This window comes from Xenopus laevis, chromosome 6S (genome assembly GCF_017654675.1).
Source record: "Xenopus laevis strain J_2021 chromosome 6S, Xenopus_laevis_v10.1, whole genome shotgun sequence".
Classification (NCBI taxonomy): domain Eukaryota; kingdom Metazoa; phylum Chordata; class Amphibia; order Anura; family Pipidae; genus Xenopus; species Xenopus laevis.
Window position 1 is genome coordinate 120,516,307 of NC_054382.1, and position 21,721 is coordinate 120,538,027.

Sequence of the window (21,721 nt, forward strand, 5' to 3'; positions counted from 1 at the left end):
TCTTTCCCCTGCTTTCCCACCGGCTGGATAGCACTCGGAGCATTTAGTTTTCCAAAGTTTCCTCGTGAGGCCAAGACTTCGGAAAAAGAAGTGCTCCGAGTGCCATCCTGCTGGCAATTTACAATCTAGCTGGCGGGAAGGCAGTTGGGGGAGTTACATCGCCCCAAGGAAGAGATTTGTTGCCTCGAAGACTAACCTCCCCCCTGAATCTGAGCGTTTGTCTCTGCCTTAAAGAGTCGGCGACCCCCCCCCCCTTCCCAGAGCTGCTTAGAAGATGAAAAATGAAACTTTACACTTCAATATTAGAAAAAGTCACAAATAGAAAAAAGAAAGTCATTGGGAAATGTCTTTATTCCCTTGTGAAACCAACTGAACTGAAAAACATGTTTGAAGGTGAACAACCCCTTTAAGAGCAATAACTAGATATAGAGAATTTTACAAGCCAGAAAATTGAGTGACTTTTTTTCCTCTATACATTATAATATATATTGTTCAAAGTATATGCCTGCTTTTAGCATATATAATTACATAGTTTGGTCATATTGTGTGAATTTGTTTGTTTCAATATATAATGTTTCCAATATTCAAGTAAGAAAGGGTAGAATCACTGGGCAGTCATGTTCGGAACCACTATTGATGCTAGTAGCTTAGCTCATACCTGGGCTGCCGTTCCTCTTCATCAAAAAATGCACTGGTTTAAGCTACTTTACTTGTGAAAACTGCACTGCCATCTCCTTCTTCTTCTGTCCTTCTGAAGGTAAAGTACAGAAATAAATGAAAAGATTCTGTCCATGTACATGCTCTTACCAAGTGCTGCACAGGGCATGCCTGAAACATGGCACTTGCATGTAAAGTACCCTGGGAATGTTCAAGAGGAGCATCTTACAACCTTGCACCCAACAGTACTACAATGGAACCTACAAGTACTTCTGGCAGGGATCATTGGGTCATGTCTACCCCTCATATTAAACATTGATGGTGACTGTGGCAAATCTATATGGCGCTCCAATAACAGGGCAGTTTATAAAGTTAATATTAATTTTACACCTACAGAAAAACCAGCACCATTTATTATTCTTTTATTGCCTACAAAATTAGAGGGAGTTCAATTATGCTATGTCTCCTTTAATGAGTGCAGAGTTCTACAGCAGCCAAGGATTGCACAGCAGTAAGCACTTGCAGCGTTGGGGTCATTCGCTGAATTCTATTGAGGGCTCTAATTGCAAGGACTTTGCCCTCCTAGTTTGTGCAAATGTAATTGTAAGTACACACTGTAAGTAACAGCGAGAACATGGACTGATGTGAAAGATCAATAATCTGCTAAAACGTCAGTGTTCTATAAGTAACGGTTGATAACTGCAGCAGGGGCGTAACTATAGAGGAAGCAGACCCTGACCCTTATTGGGCCCCTTTACCTCTTGGGGCCCCCTGCAGCCGCAAGGTTTGCTTCCTCTATAATTACGTACATTTTGAATAAATACCGGTACATCAAGTCAACCTCTAGACATTATTGGGGCCTGAAAAATAATTTGCTGTGAGGCCCAGTAATACCTAGTAAGCCACTGAACTGCAGTAGTAGGAGTAGTAGTAATAATGGAGAAAAGCACCAAGAATTTTTTAAATGAGCCAAAGATTAAATAAACAGGTTCCTTTTGAACCCATTTGCCTAATAGCGCAGAAAAACAAACACTATACTTTAAATATTTTATTGGAATGCGGGTAGATAATGAAATCATTCAATAAAAATGGTTTATCTTTGTAACATCCAGAAAAAAAAGCTCTTTGAGAAGCATAATGTCCAGTATTACTGAACTGCAAGAGAATGTGAACAGCACTCTTTAATTAGGCTGTACTGTTTACCTTTATTACAGATAATGTCTTTGTGGTTAGAACAAATAACCTTTCATTGGAGGCTTGAAAGCCTAATATGGGGTCAGTGGTTTCAAGGCTCGCTACCTGCTGCTTAGCAACCTGCCCAACTCTCCTACCCTCTTTCCTGTTATACAATTCAGTAGATACAGGGGTGGGCTGGCGATAGATGAATATTCTGCGAACGCACTCACACAGAGCTGAATACGAGAAATTGGGCGCACAGGTGAAAAACTTCTTGTCTTGCTTTGATGCCTGGACGTATCCTGTTGTAAAGAAAAAAATAAAATAAATGATTATAAAAGCATCTTTTATGTCGGGTTCTAATATTCGTGTTTTTGACGCAAGCACAACAAGTTAGTCATTAAAAACACGTCATTAGCAAGTAGCACATATCCCATTTTGGAAACCATTGCTTAGTTAGAATAAAACCACTGGTAGATCAAAATAGTATAAATATGTTTAAAACAGAAGGAAAGGCTAAAACTAAGTAAGTTTATAAGAAAGATCTATATACACCAGTAAACCCTCACTGTAATGCTGCTCCGAGTCCTCTGTCAAAAGAAACAACACATTTCTTTCCTTCTATTGTGTACTCATGGGCTTCTGTATCAGACTTCCTGTTTTCAGCTTAAACCTCCAGGGCTAGGGCTTGAGCATGCTCAGTTTGCTCTTCACTCCCTCTCCCCCCCTTTCCCTTCCATGCTGTAATGTGAATCCAGAGCTATGAGTGAGCAGGGAGAGACTCAGGCAGGAAGTGATGTCACACAAAGCTAATATGGCAGCTGCTATGCTAAACAAACAGAGAGAGATTCTAGAGCTGTTTACACATGTATGGTAAAGCATTCTACAGAATAAATATAGTGTTATCGCTTGTGGCTAATCTATTGCCAATAAACTGACTTGGTAGCTTTCCTTGTCCTTAAAAAAAATAAGGCAATTGCAAAAAAATTATATTATATTTATATAATACACAGGAGCCATTAATATCTTGTAATATATATCCTTATAAACAGTTAGCGACATTATGAGTTATACACGATGGTAAATTACCTACAAGTCACATGACAAACTGGAAATTGCATTTTACTAGAAGTACTGTAAATGGTATTGAAAAAAAATGAGGATATTAGAAATAACCTTGGCATTCCATGACCTGTACAAAAGCACTCGGCCCTTGGCCTTGCATCTTATGGTCATGGAACTCATTTATGACCTTGAATATCCTTATATTTTGGTGGATATTCTCTATATAGGTATGATATTCTCATATCTCAGAATTACGGGAAGGCCAACTTGGCCTATTACAGGACACCTCATACTAAATTTGTTTCTCTCACAGGCTGTGCTGACTTATAAAAACCATGCTCTGGTTGAGAGCACCCATACTATTTGTACAAGAAAATGCCCCTAACAAGTTCTATACCACCTACACTTCCAGTGCTGCCATCTTTAGTCAGACGTGTATAACAAGTGTGTCTATTAGGTCACTTATTTGGATTATGTGTTTGATGTCATACCCATGCACATAATGGACAAGCTGCATACCTCCCAACTCCCCAACTAACCACCCCCATTTTTGTGGCCACACCTCCTAATTAATGTCCATTTTACAAAATTTGGCAGGTTATTTAAGTTTGAACACAGTTCTGTGGTTTCTATGTCTTATTACAATTTTGCTAATGAAGGTGAATTGCCCTTTAAGCTGTAAATCACAGTTTCCCCAAGAGACCTGCTTATCTTAAATCGTTACAAAAGTATCTAAGTGTCTATTCTGGGCTCTTTGCCAAAAGCCAATCAAGTTAGAAACTTTGTATCTTTTTTTGGCTGTTCAGTGCAGGAGATCAAAGAGAAAGTCGGGATATTTCAGTAACAATCCGGGAGTTGAGCTGTCAAAAGCGCGACTCTCCCGAGAAAAACGGGACAGTTGGGAGGTATGAAGCTGGGGCTCTCCTTGTTATTCCCATGCTTTGAGTCCAAAGAGATTGTACGTGGCACCATATTGATTGCTAAGAGCTTTTTCGGACTCAGATAGCAAGAAATTGAATTGAGCGGTCAGTCATATAAAAAGCTAGTTTCTTGAACAATCCCTATTGACATGTTAAAACGCACTTATTCTAACAGGTGTGTTTGGCTTTTCACACCTCTCCGATTCGCTGTTCACATTTAAAGGGAACCTGTTGGGCTAAAATGTTATCCCTAACCAAAGGTGAGGACTTATAGAGCCCATACTCCAGTTGGGGGGTTACAGTACCCCCCCCCGACCAGCGCTAGGACACTCTAACTGGGAGGGAGCTCCCAGTGCGAGCGGACATGTTGGGGCATGCGCATGTGCCTAATGAGCAAATGCCGAATCTGCTCATTATGCACATGCGTGTGACATCAGAAGCGCATTTGTACATGCGCTTTGACTGACATGGCTGCTCGCCTTCTGACGCCACACGCATGCGCATAATGAGCAGATCGCAGCACTTGCTCATTAGGCGCATGCTTATGCCCCAACATGGCCGGTCGCACTGGGAGCTCCCTCCCAGTTAGAGTGTCCTAAAAAAATTACTGTAACCCCCAACCGGAGTGTCCTAAAAAAAATACTGTAACCCCCAACCGGGGCTCTATAAACCCACACCTTTAGTTGGGGATAACATTTTAGCCCAACAGCTGCCCTTTAAGTCACTATACAATAGAACACATTTCCACAAAAGCTTAGAAAGAATGGAAAAGCGCAGAAGTAATGACGAATGATAATCAGGCTTCCATTAGTCTCTTTTCATACAAGATAATAAGTGTCTTTCAGAGCCATATTAATGCGTCAGTGACGTTTTTGAAGCATAATTTAAAATAATAATGGGGGTGACAAAACAGCACACATTTAAAAAAAAAAAAAAAAAAAAAAAAAGTGTAGTAATATCTGATTGCTTTCCCAGTGATTCAAATGAAATATTCTGTCAGCTGAAATGTTCAGTGAAAATATGGGTTGTCACAAAGAAATGATACAAATGTCAATATGTTTAAAGGACCAGTAATATCAATTTTTTTTACTAAAAAATTAGTTATTGTAAAACGAAAAAAAACACAAAACACAGCCATATTAAACTTTGAAATCGATAAGTCTCTATTAAGAAATAACTTACAGTATATACTCCAGTATAAGCCGTCCCGAGTATAAGCCGAGGTACCTAATTTTACCTCCAAAAACTGGGAAAGCTTAATGACTCGAGTATAAGCCTAGGGTGAGAAATGCAGCAGCTTCTGGTAAGTTTCAAGAAAAAAACTGAGGGTTTCTGCTCCCATTGGAGGGGCTGGCGTCTCGTTTTTGGATGCTGGCGACCATTCTTGGACGCCGGCGAATATTCTTGGAGACTATTCTTGGACGCCGGCGACTATTCTTGGGCGTCGGCGACTATTCTTGGGTGCCGGTGACTATTCTTAGACGCCGGCGACCGTTTATGCGCTTGCCCCGAGTATAAGCCAAAGTAGAGCTTTTCAGCATATTTTGGGGGCTGAAAAACTCAGCTTATACTCGAGTATATAAGGTAACTAAACTCCGCTTGCGCTCCACTTCAGAAAAGGCGATCCATAATGCAGCGATCGATTTTTCCTCCCTGATTTCCTTGTAGGAGATAGTCAGGGAGGAGAAAACGAGTGCTGCATGATGGATCGATGCCGTGTCGCCTTTTCTGAAGAGGAGCACAAGTGGAGTTTCAGTAAGTTATTTTTTAATTACGACTTGGCGATTTAAAAGTTTAATATGTGGTTTTTTTTTTTCGTTCTACACCAACAATTTTTTTATTTAAAAAAATTGAGGTTAATGATCCTTTAAAATCCCAACACCCATTGCATCAAGAGAATCGATTGGCTCTTTATCAGTTTATTCTAACAATGAATCATTTTATAGTGGAAGGAATATATACTATATAGCTTAAAAGTGTCAAAACCGGGTAAAATACTTTCCATACAAACTGACACACTGGCTGATTTTAAGTTCACTTGGAAATTGTAAAATATGGATTGTTTCTAAAAACATGTCAGTATCCGTTTATGATGTAATAGATCAAGCAATGCAAATTCGCATATCTTTTTCCTACACTGGATTTATGGAAATATAACTTGCGCTGAAAGCACAAGCACTTTATTCTTTTATAAGAATGTCTCAAAACGCAACACTCTATTTCAACTTGGATATATGGAGCTATAGGGAGAAATTTACTAAGTGCTGAAAATTCGCCAATGACTGCTTCGCAGGCAGCTCAACACTTCGCTGGCGAAGTTGTGCTACCGTTAATTCGGCAAGCAGATCTAAGTTGCGCTAGTGATGGCTAATTTGCATACCGCAGGAAGAAAAAAGTTGAATGGACGTATATGTTGCAGCCAATACATTACACTACACAAGCCCAGGGAACCTTAATAAAAGAAAATAGAGTTGTTATATTGCCCTACACATCAGCCCAGTGTCATATGGTAGGAAATGTAGGGGGAAGCCGGTTACCCAAATTTTTTTTTTTTTTTACAGACTTTTGCAGCCTATCACCCTGAAAAAAGGAAAATAAGCCAGCGATTAATTTTTGGGAGAAATTTTCAACTAAATTTTGAGGAACTCCTATCTACTCTATTGCACTTTGCCTGGTCTGAGGTGATGAAGGCAAGTCTGACACATGTGGTAACGTTCAGTAAAATCTGCATTTTAGTGAATTTGCGCAGTAACGTCCATTCGCCAAAGAGGAAATTCGCCTGGAGTTCGAGTATGAAGTAACACTAGAGTCTATCTTCTCCATTAGAAATGGCGTCAGACTGGCAAATTTTCGCCAGCGTTAGTCGCTTTGCCCTTTAGTAAATTTGCCCCATAGAATCTATTGCATGGAAAAAAATACCTCTTGCAAAACCCACTTCTTCTGTACTGTAAAATTGTACCCTTAAAATCCTCACTCCAGCAACAGTACTCTGCATCTCTCTTGCACCGAGGGGGACACCCTGCTTATAGACTTTAGAACACCCATTGCATCAAGAAAATCGATTGGCTTTTTATCAGTTTATTCTAACAATGAATCATTTAATAGTGTAGTGGCTTGCTTATGGCCTCCATATTGCCTTGATGCTTTATGTCAACTGTTTGGGTATCTACCTATGGAAGTACATTTCACAGAACTAAACAACACTGCTCCATAACAAGTAATTAGTCCCACTGAGCTGCCTGGTTCTGTACTTAGAGACGTAAAGAAGAAATAATATATCAGGATCTACGTTTCCTGCTTTTTGTTTCTTGTGTTGCTACAAGCAGCAAAAGACATGAACTAGAATTGTATCATGAGAAATTAGAATGGATATGCCCTCTGCCTGACAGTATTATATCAACTTCATTTATAATATCTTTTGGTTATATCATTTGAGTGATTTTAAAACCCATTCCCTAAAGATATAATGTACCCCAAGTACAGACAAGGCATAAAAGTGTCTTAGGAGAGGCAAGAAGAACATTTAGCATCCTCATGACCTAGCTCTGGATCAAACAGTTTTCTTTGAAAGCCTGAATATAAATAAAGTCTTGTTTTTAAAGGTCACCGTTATCAGTTTGTGCTTACCTAGGGCATTGAACGTTGCAATATGCTCCCAAAGGTTATCTGGCTGCTCAGAAACGGGCTGCCAGAGAAGGGCATCCACATCATGTCGCAAGGCGAAACACGGCATCAGCTCCGGGGTAGCCACAAATGTAAAAAGATATGGATTGCTGCCCAGATTTACCTATGCACACAAACACAGAAATATAAACATGCTTCAGGTGAGTAATTGGTTGGAGCAAGTTAATGTTATGTACATCAAAAGTTATATACAATATTGTTGATAAAGTGCAATATTGTTGATAAAGTGCAATATTGTTACAATAATATACGATATTGTTGATAAAGTGCAATATTGTTACAATAATATACGATATTGTTGATAAAGTGCAATATTGTCACAATATACGATATTGTTGATAAAGTGCAATATTGTTACAATAATATACGATATTGTTGATAAAGTGCAATATTGTTACAATAATATACGATATTGTTGATAAAGTGCAATATTGTTACAATAATATACAATATTGTTGATGAAGTGCAATACTGTTACAATAATATACAATAATGTTCATAAAGTTATATACAATATCGCTCATAACGTGCACATACAATTTACCTTTTTTTCATAAGGAGACAGGAGGCCTCATTTACGAAGGTAAAAACAAAGGCACACTCCATTTTATGCTTCTGCAAAAACTCCTAATATTTTGTTTTATTTAAGGTGAGATCCCAGCAAATGTTTTGGGGCACTTGATGAAGGGGCTTTGCCCCAAAATGTTTGCTGGGCTCTCACCTTAAAGATATACTGACACCAGAAAATACTTTTTTTTTTTTTTGTATTTATTATAACATTGTTGTTGAATGCTATTCATAGTTTTGCCATAAAAGTATTTGTGTGATGTTTTTACAATACGTTTCTTTCCCCCGTGTTCCTCTAGGAGGGGGCTGCCATATTTGTGCAGCAATAGTCCATTAGCATCAGAAACTCTAATGGACAGACTGAGAAGAGACAGTCAGGTTGGCAAAACAGTCAGGTTTACAAACTTCTAGGGATGCACCAAATCCACTATTTTGGATTCGGCCGAACCCCAGAATCCTTTGTGAAAAATTCGGCCACATACCGAACCGAATACCAATTTGCATATGCAAATTAAGGGTGGGAAGGGAAAATCATTTTTTACTTCCTAGTTTTGCGACAAAAAGTCACATGATTTCCCTTCCCCACCCCTAATTTGCGTATGTAAATTAGGATTCGGTTCAGCCGGGCAGAAGGATTCGGCCGAATCCTGCTGAAAAGGTCGAATCCTGGCCGAATCCCAAACCAAATCCTGGATTTGGTGCATCCCTATAAACTTCAAGTAGCAATTACTTACAAAATCCGAACTATCAGCAAACTTTAGGCAACTTTTAATGCAGATTAATATTTTAAAAAGAAAATTTTTAGTGCCAGTATAACTTTAAACAAAAGAAAAATCTTGGGAGTTTTTAACTTTTTGTATGCTATATAATAACCAATTCTAAGCAACTTTTCAATTGGTCTTCGTTATTTTTTTTTTTTTAGTTTTTGAATTATTTACCTTCTTCTTCCGACTCTTTCCAGCTTTCAAATTAGGGTCACTGACCCCATCTAAAAAACAAATGCTCTGTAAAGCTACACATTTATTTTATATTGCTACTTTTTATTACGCATTTTTCTATTTTTCTATTTTTCTTTTCTATTCTATTTATATCCCAATCTTTTATTTAAATTAATGCACGGTTGCTATGGTAATTTGGACCTTAGCAACCTGATTGCTGAAATCGCAAACTGGAGAGCTGCTGAATAAAAAGCTAAATACAGTGGAACCTCAATTATACATCCCCTGATTTTAAGTTTTCCCTCGTTGTTTTGTGGCCCCAACTATATACGTATTATGCAGAATACATTTCCCTGATTTTACATTTTCCTGGATTTTACACCATTTTTTTCTGGTCCCCTGAAAAACGTAAAATGGGGGTTCTACTGCAACTCAAAAGCCACAAATAATAAAAAGTGAAAAATTATTGCACATTATCTCAGAATGCCACTCTCTACATCCTACTAAAAGTTAAATCAAAGGTCAACAACCCCTTTTACGGCATGAAATTGGTTATTCAGTAATCACTTGCATCTTGGTCCTTTCTGCATCTCATGCCAAAGAGGTACATGGTAGCCCTGTCTTCACCTCCAGCCATGTGCCCAGCCCTACTTCCCAAATTTTGAGTTTGAATGATCCACAACTTAGGAGGAGGAGAACTATAGATTGTATACATATCACCTCTCATAAATACAGACCTGCTGAATGCCGGCAGTGCAGTATTCAAGGGGTAATGAATGTCTTTGTGCTCCATTCTGGGGCAGGGAGCAAAATCACGGGGGTTTGTTTTTTTGCACTTTATAAATAAGGCTGATGTCTGGTTGCGTTTAAGTCCAAATGGATTTAAACTCTGGATGGACAAACTCTAGCTTTGATCTCTAGCTATATCATAGAAGGACACAAATGAATTGAAAAATACATATTTACAAATGGTGCTTAGTGAAGAGAGTTGTGTTGCATGACCTGTTATATATATAATGCTGTAAATAAAGTAATATCCCCTCAGTGCTCCTTATCCTTTATAAAAGCACTTGGCTTGCAGCCTCATGCCTTTATATATATTCAAGGAACTCCTCTTCTTATATTTTGCAAGTGGTACAAAATTCACAATACGGGTAGAGGATCAGTTATCTGGACACCCATTATCCGGAAAGCTCAGAATTACAGAAAGGCTGTATCCCATAAAAAAATGAAAAAAATGAAAAAAAATTATTTGCTTCTTCTCAGTAGTAGTAACACAGTAGCTTGTACTTGATTCAAACTAAGATTTAATAAATCCTTATTGGAAGCAAACCCCGCCTATTAGGTTTATTTAATGTTTACAGGATTCTGTAGTAGACGTAAAGGGGTGGTTCTACGTTAAGGCACCTTTAAGTATGTTATAGAATGGCCAATTTTAAGCAACTTTTAATTGGTTTTCATTATTTTTTATAGTTATTTGCCTTTTTCTTCTGACACTCTCCAGCTTTTAAATGGGCGTCGCTGACCCCTTCTAAAAAAAAAAAAAAATGCTCAGTAAGGCTACAAATGTATTGTTATTGCTAATTTTTATTTAGTCAGGCCCTCTTCTATTCATATTCCAGTCTCTTATTCAAGTCAATGCATGGTTGCTAGGGTAATTTGGACCCTAGCTACCAGATTGCTTAAAATGCAAATTGAAGAGCTGCTAAATAAAAATCTAAATAACTAAAAAAAAAACCCACAAATAATAAAAAATAAAAACCAATTGCAAAGTGTCTCAGATTATCACTCTCTACATCATACTAAAAGTTATCTCAAAGGTGAACAAACCCCTTTAAGGTATAAAGATCCAAATTAAAGAAAGATCCATTATCCGGAAAGCCCCAGGTCCCGAGCATTCTGGATAACAGGTCCCGTACCTGTATAACCATTAGATCTTTGCCTTGAGAAATGAATACCTATCGTTGCAATCAGCATAATAAGCAGTGGGATGCAGATGATCCATGATGCACATGCCACCATCTTCTTCCTAAATTCTCTTTATGGCCAGTGCACATGTGTAGTAGGGGGAATAGCCAAACTTAGAAGCAGAAAGCTGCCTTATAACTCTACTGTCCACACATACCAGACTTGGGGTGTCAGCAAAGATGCTGGAAGCAGCACCCATCCCTATTGAACTGTATTTAGATAAAGAATCTATTTCAGCTGAAACGCAATAGAACATTGGCTTCAAGTATCTAGCATGCCGTTTTCCAAATCTATCAATTCTGGAATTGTCAACTTGAGAACATCACAAGGTATTATACTTTAAAGAGCCATTCTACATGACATTTTTCATAGTAATCACTAAGTATTAGAGGAAGCAGCTTTGAAAAGAGAAACAACGTTAATTTGATGGGCTATCAGACATAAAGTGATATTCAGAGGAAGTGGGACAGAGGTAAGGGCAATGGAATACAAAATCTCTTTTATAAGCACATAGGTTGTGTCTCAATTTTGGCATGGACAAAAAATAATGCATGCAGGACTCGCAGTTATCCCTAACTCGTGGCTATTAGCTAGACAATAGCAATAATGATAAATATTGGGAAGGGATTTGTTACAGTGAGAGCTGTGAAGATGTGGAATTCTCTCCCTGAATCAGTGGTACAGGCTGATACATTAGATAGCTTTAAAGGGGAAGGAAACCTAGTCGGCGCAAACTCCCCACCCCCCCTCCCGTTTGTTGTCCACCCTCCCTCCTCCCCCCTGGCCTACCCGTCCCGCTGGGCAAATGCCCCTAACTTGTTACTTACCCTTCTGCGCAGGTCCAGTCCAGGGAGTTCACCGACGACATCTTCTTCCACACGATCTTCTTCCTGCTTTGAACGGCGCATGCGCAGTAGGATCATTTCGCCGGTACGATCTACTGCGCATGCGCGTGACTTTTGGCGCATGCGCAGTAGATCGGTTACCGGCGAAATGATCCTACTGCGCATGCGCCAAAACGCCGTTCACAGCAGAAAGAAGATTGCGTGGAAGACGATGTCGTCGGTGAACTCCCTGGACTGGACCTGCGCAGAAGGGTAAGTAACAAGTTAGGGGCATTTGCCCAGCGGGACGGGTAGGCCAGGGGGGAGGAGGGAGGGTGGGCAACAAACGGGAGGGGGGGTGGGGGGTTTGCGCCGACTAGGTTTCCTTCCCCTTTAAGAAGGGGTTGGATGGTGTTTAGCAAGTGAGGGAATACAGGATTATGGGAGATAGCTCATAGTACAAGTTGATCCAAGGACTAGTCCCATTGCCATTTTGGAGCCAGGAAGGAATTGTTTCCCCCTTCAGAGGCTTCAAATGGGTTTTTTTTTCCTTCCTCTAGATCAACTGGCAGGCAAGTTAAAATAGAGTTAAAAGGTTGACCTTGATGGACGTGTGTCTTTTTTTCAACCTAACTTACTATGACCAGTGAGTGCCGCAGGGTGGGTCAGCCTACTGATCCCCTAACCATAACATTTTAAAAGGGTCTGTGAAATCAGTTTATCCTCATTTGGACTGGCGAAACCTTTACTCAAAACAGGATAACAGTGAGGTTCAACAATAAACAGACATAAATATATCCATGCATACTCCGTGCTCATAAAGAAGGCTTTCTTTTTACCCTGCAGTCCTGTGAGTCCAACAGATCCAACAGGACAACGACAAAAAAAACACCTTTACATTTTTGAAATTTTTTGGGCGGGCTGTGATCCGTTACAGTGTAACCCTTAAAACTGGTGAAAATCAGAAACCAATCTAAAAACTGGTGTCAGTAAGAAAGATCACAGAGAAGGTAAATATTAAAGATGTGCCACAACATAAGCTCCAAACATACAAAAAGGAAAAGAAGTAGAAATGACAGACACTGCTATAATTGCTGTGAAAGCACAATGTCACATTTACTCACAGTCTAAAAGGACTGACCTGACGAGGTCTCTATATAATAACAGGGCCAGCATACACAAGGCCCTGCTTCCATCATGGAAAATAGCCTTGTGTGACCCTGACAACCTCTTCCAGAAACGAGTTTTTATTTGACAAGTTTACAGCTCATCCTGTACTCTGTAAATAAAAGCTGCACTAAATCCTCACATCAAAGAGTCTGCTGCTTATCTCCATCTTTCACATGCTGCAACAGACATTACACATGATTTATCCAATCGGATGACGTAGTTAAAGGGATACTGTCATGGGAAACATGTTTTTTTTTTTCAAAACACATCAGTTAATAGTGCTGCTCCAGCAGAATTCTGCACTGAAATCCATTTCTCAAAAGAGCAAACAGATTTTTTTATATTCAATTTTGAAATCTGACATGAGGCAAGACATTTTGTCAATTTCCCAGCTGCCCCGGGTCATGTGACTGCACTTTAGGAGAGAAATGCTTTCTGGCAGGCTGCTGTTTTTCCTTCTCAATGTAACTGAATGTGTCTCAGTGAGACATGGGTTATTATTGAGTGTTGTTCTTAGATCTACCAGGCAGCTGTTTACCTTCCCATTGTTCTTTTGTTTGGCTGCTGGGGGGGGGGGGGAGGGGGGGTGATATCACTCCAACTTGCAGTACAACAATAAAGAGTGATTGAAGTTTATCAGAGCACAAGTTACATCACTTGGGGCAGCTGGGAAATTGACAATATGTCTAGCCCCATGTCAGATTTCAAAATTGAATATAAAAAAATCTGTTTGCTCTTTTGAATAATGGATTTCAGTGCAGAATTATGCTGGAGTAGCACTATTAACTGATTCATTTTGAAAAAAAACATTTTTTCCCATGAGAGTATCCCTTTAAAAGTCAATATGGGTAGAAATGCCAAATTTTTCAGTATATACAGAGCTTAGCGCACCAGCCTAAAGTTTCATAGTTTTGATAACTGAAATAATTCAGGCCTTTAAAGCTATGCAAAGTAGGTTGTCATCTTGGATTTTGTTATGAGTGTCAGTGACACTCAAAAGGTCTATGTTAAGCTTCAGCTCGCCTTTAAATTACTCCTCACCAGTTTTCATAAAATTCTTGGGAAGAATGAAACAAGGTTTTGGTTAGGAATCTGGGTGATTTCTTGACTAGTGATGGATGAATCTGACCCATTCCGCTTCGCCAAAATGCATTGGATTCTTTTCGTTGTGCATTGAGGTGCGTCAATTTTTTTTCCCCACAACAATTTTTTTCATCCATTGGAGTCTATGGGCATAATTTTTTAAGCAAAACTCTGCGAAAGATTTGGTTCATCCCTATTCCTGACTAAACTAAACCCTTCAAGACAATGTACCTTTAAAACACTGGACAAATAAAGGAGACTTTTATTTGAAATTATATTTTTGGAGAATATTTGCTCAAATTTAAAGATGAAAATGATGGCGTGGTTTGTTCCTATAAAATACTTTAGAGTTGTTTTCTTCGTCTTTTGAATCATTTTTACCTTATTTAGACAGCAAATAAATCCTGTTTCGAGCTCAGAACCAGCTGTCTGAATGCTTCCTTTTTATAAAGGTTGACAAAACCGCAGCTGTAAAGCAAGACAGAACTGCTGTTTTGCGAGAAAAAGCAATTGGCTTAAAAAGAAATAAGAATATTAGGAATGGCCAAAGTGGAAGCGGATTTAAATGATTTGCACAATGACATTTCTATACTACGAGCAAACGACGGTCATATTGCAATTTTTTTGTCTTTTGTGACAGATTTGCAGCAAAAATTTCATGATTATAGTAAAGAATGTGAAGGAGATAAAATTGTGGGACAAAACTGGTATGTCAATAAATCAGCAAGTAAATGTATACCTTCAGCTATATATAGAAGCCAATCGCAACACATTTTACAAGTATCTACCAAAAGATTGTTCTCATACACCAGACTGAAATCTCTATAATAATTATCTGCTAAAACAGAATGCCACATGCTGAAAAGCAATTCACAGACTTGCTAGTAATTGCAATTAAGCAGAAATAAACAGAGAGCTAATCTAGCTACTGAATGAAGAAGAAAAAGACAATGTCATCAGTAATTAGGGATGCACCGAATCCACTATTTAGGATTTGGCAAAAGCCCCGAAACCTTTGCTAAAGATTCGGCCGAATACCAAACCCGAATTTGCATATGCAAATTAGGGGTGGGAAGGGGAAAACATTTTTTACTTCCTTGTTTTTTGACACACAATTTCCCTCCCCGACCAGATTCGGGTTCGGCTGGGCAGAAGGATTTGGCTGAATCCTGCTGAAAAAGGCCGAATCCTGGCCCAAATCCCGAACAGAATCCTTGATTCGGTGCATCCCTATCAGTAATAGAGCTTAAACCTTGTCTGGAAACGTTTCATTTAGAATACAATGCAGATACTTAGTTGATGGTTTACTTTCTGCCATACAGCACTTATTATTATCTTCCCACTCGTTTAATATCAGTTTGTTCTGGATATGGCCGCTAGATGTAATGATATTTCAGCATTTCATTCACCTGAGGGCAGCTACAATTTCCTTTTCTCTCCAAAGAGAAAGAATGAGCAACTCTGCAGTAGGTACACCTGTTGCCTGAAGAAAAAAAGGGTCTGCAGCTTTATTAAACAATAGAATTTTATTTTGTCTTTGGTCTGGAGTTCAGTAATTATCAAATCAAAATGACTGATTCAGCTGAAGTAGAGCTTTAAAGCTGCACAATACAAATTTTATTGCTGTGTTGTGCTTAGTACAGGTGAATACCTACCACATTTCTTTGTATAGGATATTTGCAAGGAGCTTTCCCTTCTATGGAGAGATCCATTTATGATATAATTGATTTGTATGGGGAATGTAGGTACTGCCACTGGCCTAGCCACATGCCAGTAACTGATCCACAAAACAATTGAAAAAGCCAATACCTTAATTGCTTCAAAACTCAGTGAGGAAGGGGCATGTGTTTCCAAAACGTTCGATCGTGTATAAGGTTGTCTAAAGCACCATGCAATAAATAAGGGATCACCCCGTTTTGAAGCAATTAAAGTATTGGCTTTTTCAATTGTTTTGGAGATCCAGTTATTACTCAGAATCAAAACTAGTCTGTTTAGTTGCCAACAATCCCTCTTATTAAAGTATACCTTAAAATGCATCTTACATTGGATTTCTAGAAGTTATACATCCTCCTCAGCCCAAAAACTGCAGCAGGAGGATGTCCCGCTAAGCTTTATAAAATTTAGGGCAGATAGTCTCAAATACAGAAATTTCATCAATTGATCGCAAGTTGGAGCAAGCTTTAATTAATAGACTATAACAATACTTTAACTAATACTGATGTAAAAAAAACTTATATAGATAATGTAGCAGTCCTTATAACACAAATCTTTTGCTTCCTCTCTTTTCTTTCTCAAATTTTCTCCTCTGCTCTTTCGTTTCTCATCTCTTGATTTGCTTATTGTTCAACATCAAAATGTTTAAGAAAATGTACATTAAAAAAGAACGTGTGCTTTATAAAAAGTACATGGTGGCACTGAAAGTTCAGGCCAAAAGCAAGCTAGTTCCCAATCAGACAGCAAGTTAAACTTAAGACGGGGTCACTCCCTTTTGTCATGTAATTATGCCAACTCCTCTCCCTTGGCGACGGATCCCACCAATCAAAAACATCATAAGACAGGAGTTGGGTTGGGTGCAGGTTATAAAATGAAAGGGATCTTTGGGCTGGGTTGGGAAACAGCAGGTTATCGCCAATCACCGGAGTGAAACATTTCCAATCCTATGATTACAGATAAAGGACCTGTCATCCAGAATGATCGGGACCTGGGGTTTTCCGGATAATGTATCTTTCATACCTTAAGTCTACTGGAAAATCTAAGTTGGGATCAAGTACAAGCTACAGGTTTATTATTACACAGAAAAAGGAAATCAGTTTTAAAAATATGGATTCATCTATTATAATGGAGTCTATAGGAGATGGCCTTTCTGTAATTCGGAACTTTCTTGATAATGGGTTTCCGGATAACGGATCCCATACCTGTACTAATTCTCACATGTAGAAAGCCATATGAGATAGATTAATATTTAATGTTCTAATTACAATTAAAGGTAACGGTTTATTAGTTGCTTTGCACCATGTCGAAGTTTTAGTAAATAGTGCCAAGACCAGGTGCAGAATTTAGGAGCTTGCCAACTAATATAGCAAGGGCTACCTGCATGCTGTGGCTTTGTACACAGCCAATCCCCTAAATTTAAACTATAAGCTCCTTCAATGGATTACAGATTCAAGTCAAATGAGTGTGTATTATTTGTTGAAATCTATAAAAACGCCATGAAGATATACATTTTATACAAAAATGTTGTCAGCAATGGTTTTGTTAACCTTAATGGCCACAATAATAGATGGATAATGGTGCAAATATGCAGATTGATCTGCAGTCTACAAGGAAATCGACTGTATTTATGGCACCTGATTTTTTTAAAATGAGGCCAAGAATGCTGCAGTTTAGTTCATACATAAACACGGATTGCTTCTGGTATCAACATGAAAAAAATGATAAAGTCCCCATTTGTTTGTAATCACAATTATCACATTCTGCATTTGTTACATGTGAGAATGTGTGATGCTGGTAGTGCTTGTAGCAGCCAGAGAAAACAGAGAACATAAAAAGATATAAAAATGCACAAGATCAGAAAGGTACAGGGGAGATGAAAGCTTGGAACAGGTTTAAAGCTCAAAGATGAGAAAAGAGAATGAGCGTTTGGATAAGGACAAGATTAATCAGCAGGTGGATGAGTGCAGACATTGCCAGGTTTCATAAAAGGACTAGAAACTGCTGCTCCCCATGACACTGTGGATGTATCACTCTCCGGTAAGCAACATAATGTCACTAACATTTCATTTGCTGGTAGGATTTTGTGTTTTAAATATCATGAAATGGGAGCTACATCAAACAGGTAATTCCTTGGTTATGGATCAGAAAGACAAAAGTAGAATGAAAATATGAAAAAACAACTGTACCTTTAAACTCTTTAAAAAAAATCCCATGCCTTAAGGGTTATAAAATTATATGTGACCTTGCTCTTGCATTGTTTCCCCTAGCATTTAGATATATTACTGTGCAGCAACAACAACAACAAGCCAATGTTAGCTGGGAACCTATAGAAGGACTGTGTGGCCTGTCACTAGAAGCATGACCAGCTCAACGTTTCTAGTAAGCAAATATGAATCTCTATATATTTCTGTTAAACACAAAGAGTCAAAACAAAAGCAAAATCGCTATGATTTAATCGTACGCATTAGAAGAATTCATGTGCATTTTGAGGTCTGCTATTGTGCCAATACATCGGGGAATTGCTAATGTCAAGTCTGTTAGTTTGAGATTTGTTTTGGGAAAATGGTTAGGTATTACAACACACTGTAATACATTAGAAAGTTCTATATGAGATATTGTTATTTTCTGGGCTGGGCCAAGGGGTAGGCAGAATAGGCAAGTGCCTAGGGTGTGTCAGGGAGCCGGGAGCTCCCTCCAGGGAGGTTGTCAGGATCAAGGAGGAAGCCCTCTTGAGGGAACAAGGTCGCGGTGTCCAAAGGGTTAAATGAAGAATAGTCAGGATCCAGGCAAGAGTTCACAGGCAGGCAGAATACAACGAAGTCCAAAGTCCAGGCAAGGGGTCAGGATACAAGGCAGGAACAGGATAAGGCAATAAGGCACACAGGGAACCCAGGATATGCTTAGGGAAAGTAATCCTATACTTAGGCGCCATTCTGGCGTCTAGTTGGCGTTTTTATTTTCAAATTTGGCGCCATTCTGACGTCATTGACGCTCTGCGCCAACGTCGGCGCACTGACGTCATCGCCCGGCGCCGCTACCCACATGGCGGCCATGGGCGCCGCCATTTTGGGAGCGACGCCGGCAAGGATGGACGCGCCGCCCGGAGCTCCTGGGCCTGCTCCGGGTGGCGATCGTTACAGTACCCCCCCTCACGGGGGGGGGCCTCCGGACCACCAGGACTTGGCTTCTGGGGAAATTTGGAATGGAACTCCCTCACCAGACGAGGAGCATGGACATCAGAGCATCCTTCCCAGGAGCATTCTTCAGGGCCAAAGCCCTTCCACTTGATGAGGTACTGAAGAGAGCCCCTGGAGATCCTGGAGTCAAGGATCTTTTCCACCTCATATTCCTGTTGGCCATCCACAGAGATAGTAGGAGGAGGAGGCTGGACAACGGAAAAGCGGTTGGAGGTGGCGGGTTTCAACAAGGAGACATGAAACACGTTGGGAATTCGCATCTCAGGGGGAAGCTGAAGTCTGACAGCCACGGGATTGATCACCTCCAGGATGGAAAAAGGACCCACGAACCTCGGACCCAACTTAGGAGATGGTACCTTCAACCGAATGTTCCTGGAAGACAACCAGACTTTATCACCGACCTTGTAGGGAGGAGAGGGTCTACGTCTACGATCTGCAAACGTCTTATGAACCAGAGCACTCTTCTCCAGGTTGGACTTGGTTGCCGCCCAAATAGCAGACATGTGGGCTGCATGGTCATCAGCGGCTGGAACATCGGACAACACAAAGTCTTGTGGGAAGGCTTGAGGATGTTGACCATACACCGACATAAATGGGGACCTTCCAGTGGAAGTGTGGCAGGCATTGTTATGAGCAAATTCCGCCCACGGGAGGAGATCAGACCAATCATCTTGACAAAGGGAAACGTGGTTTCTCAAGAACTGTTCCAAGGCTTGGTTCACTCGCTCAGCCGCTCCATTTGTCTGGGGATGATAAGCTGAGGAGAACTGAAGATTAATACCCAGATCTTTGCACAGGGAACGCCAGAATTTTGCAGTGAATTGGGACCCTCTGTCAGAAACGATCTCGGCCGGGAAGCCATGCAGGCGAAAAATGAACTGGATGAACAACTGTGACAACTCCACTGCAGATGGAAGCTTCCGTAGAGGGATGAAGTGGGCCATCTTACTGAAGCGGTCAATGACAACCCAGATCACGGTGTTCCCACTGGAGGGAGGAAGTTCAACAATAAAGTCCATTGCCAAATGCGTCCAAGGACGAGAGGGAACAGGCAACGGCTGTAGTAACCCGCTAGGGCGAGAATGGCTAGACTTGGAAGTGGCACAAACGGTACAAGCAGCAACAAAGTCTTTGACATCTTTACAAATTGTCGGCCACCAGACTAGACGTCGTAAAAGTTCAAGAGTCCTAGCAGGACCAGGATGTCCCGCCTGCTTGGAACTATGAGTCTGTTGCAGGATAGGCAGACGAAGTTCAGGAGGTACGAATGCCATTCCAATGGGAGTATCAGGAGGGGCAGAAGATTGACTAGCCAGGATTTGATCAGCAAATTGAGGGTACAAAGAGGCGATGATCTTGACAGGAGGAATAATAGGCTCTAGTCTTTCAGGAGTACGATCCACCGGAGTGAAACTTCGAGACAGAGCATCGGCCTTCCGATTCTTGGAGCCAGGGCGAAAAGTCAAGACAAAGTTAAAACGAGAGAAGAAGAGAGACCACCTTGCTTGTCTGGGATTCAGCCTCTTGAGAGATTGGATGAATTCAAGATTCTTATGATCTGTGTAGATCGTGACTGGGATCAAGGAACCTTCAAGGAGGTGATGCCACTCTTCTAAGGCAAGCTTAACCGCCAGGAGTTCTCGATTTCCTACATCATAATTTTGCTCCGCAGGAGAGAACTTCTTAGAGAAATACCCACATGGATGCAGCTTCCCATCAGAGGGATGTCTTTGGGACAAGATAGCTCCGGCTCCAACTTCAGAAGCATCCACCTCGACGAAGAAAGGTAACTCTGGATCAGGATGGCGGAGAACCGAAGCAGAAGTGAAGGCATCCTTCAAGGACTGAAAAGCTTCTATAGCGGGCGGGGGCCATGAGCTGGGTTTACCCCCTTTTCGGATGAGGGCCAGGATAGGAGCAATACGAGAAGAGAATCCCTTTATGAACTGCCGGTAGTAATTGGCAAAACCAATGAATCTCTGGATTGCCTTAGTGCTCAGCGGTAGGGGCCACTCTTGGATTGCAGACACTTTCACAGGATCCATCTCGAAACCCTCTGGGGAGATGATATAACCCAGAAAAGGGATCTTGGACACTTCAAACACACATTTCTCCAGTTTGGCAAAGAGAGAGTTCTTCCTCAAACGAGAGAGGACTTCCTTCACCTGGGAACGATGGCTTGAAAGGTCCTTGGAGAAAATCAGGATGTCGTCAAGGTACACGACCACAAACTTTCCCAAGAGATCCCGGAAAATGTCGTTCACGAATTCTTGAAAGACAGCGGGGGCATTGCAGAGACCAAAGGGCATTACGAGGTACTCATAGTGCCCATCCCGAGTGTTGAATGCTGTCTTCCATTCGTCACCTTCCCGGATGCGGATAAGGTTATACGCCCCCACGGAGATCCAACTTAGTGAAGATTTTAGCCCCCTTCAGTTGGTCAAAGAGTTCGGCAATCAAGGGCAAGGGATACCGGTTCTTAACCGTAATCTTATTAAGACCCCGGTAGTCGATGCAAGGACGTAGGCCTCCATCCTTCTTTTCCACGAAGAAGAATCCAGCCCCGGCAGGAGAAGTAGAAGGGCGAATAAACCCCCGCTGGAGATTTTCTTGGATATACTGCTTCATGGCAGTGGTCTCCGCTGGAGAGAGAGGATAAGTACGACCTCTAGGGGGCATGGTTCCAGGCAGGAGATCGACAGGACAATCGTATTGTCGATGTGGAGGAAGGAATTCTGCAGACCTTACAGAACACATCA

The 21,721-nt window shown here is 40.6% G+C and overlaps 1 protein-coding gene across 1 annotated transcript in view; it reads right to left on the bottom strand.

Moving 5' to 3' along the window:
* Positions 1-1,690: 1,690 nt before the first annotated feature.
* Positions 1,691-21,721, bottom strand: part of nudcd1.S (NudC domain containing 1 S homeolog) — a 76,544-nt gene continuing 56,513 nt past the window's right edge. Inside the window, 2 exon segments of the mRNA NM_001087312.1 lie at positions 1,691-2,135; positions 7,446-7,605. Coding sequence (NP_001080781.1) covers positions 1,843-2,135; positions 7,446-7,605 — 453 coding nt within the window. The 3' untranslated portion in view covers positions 1,691-1,842.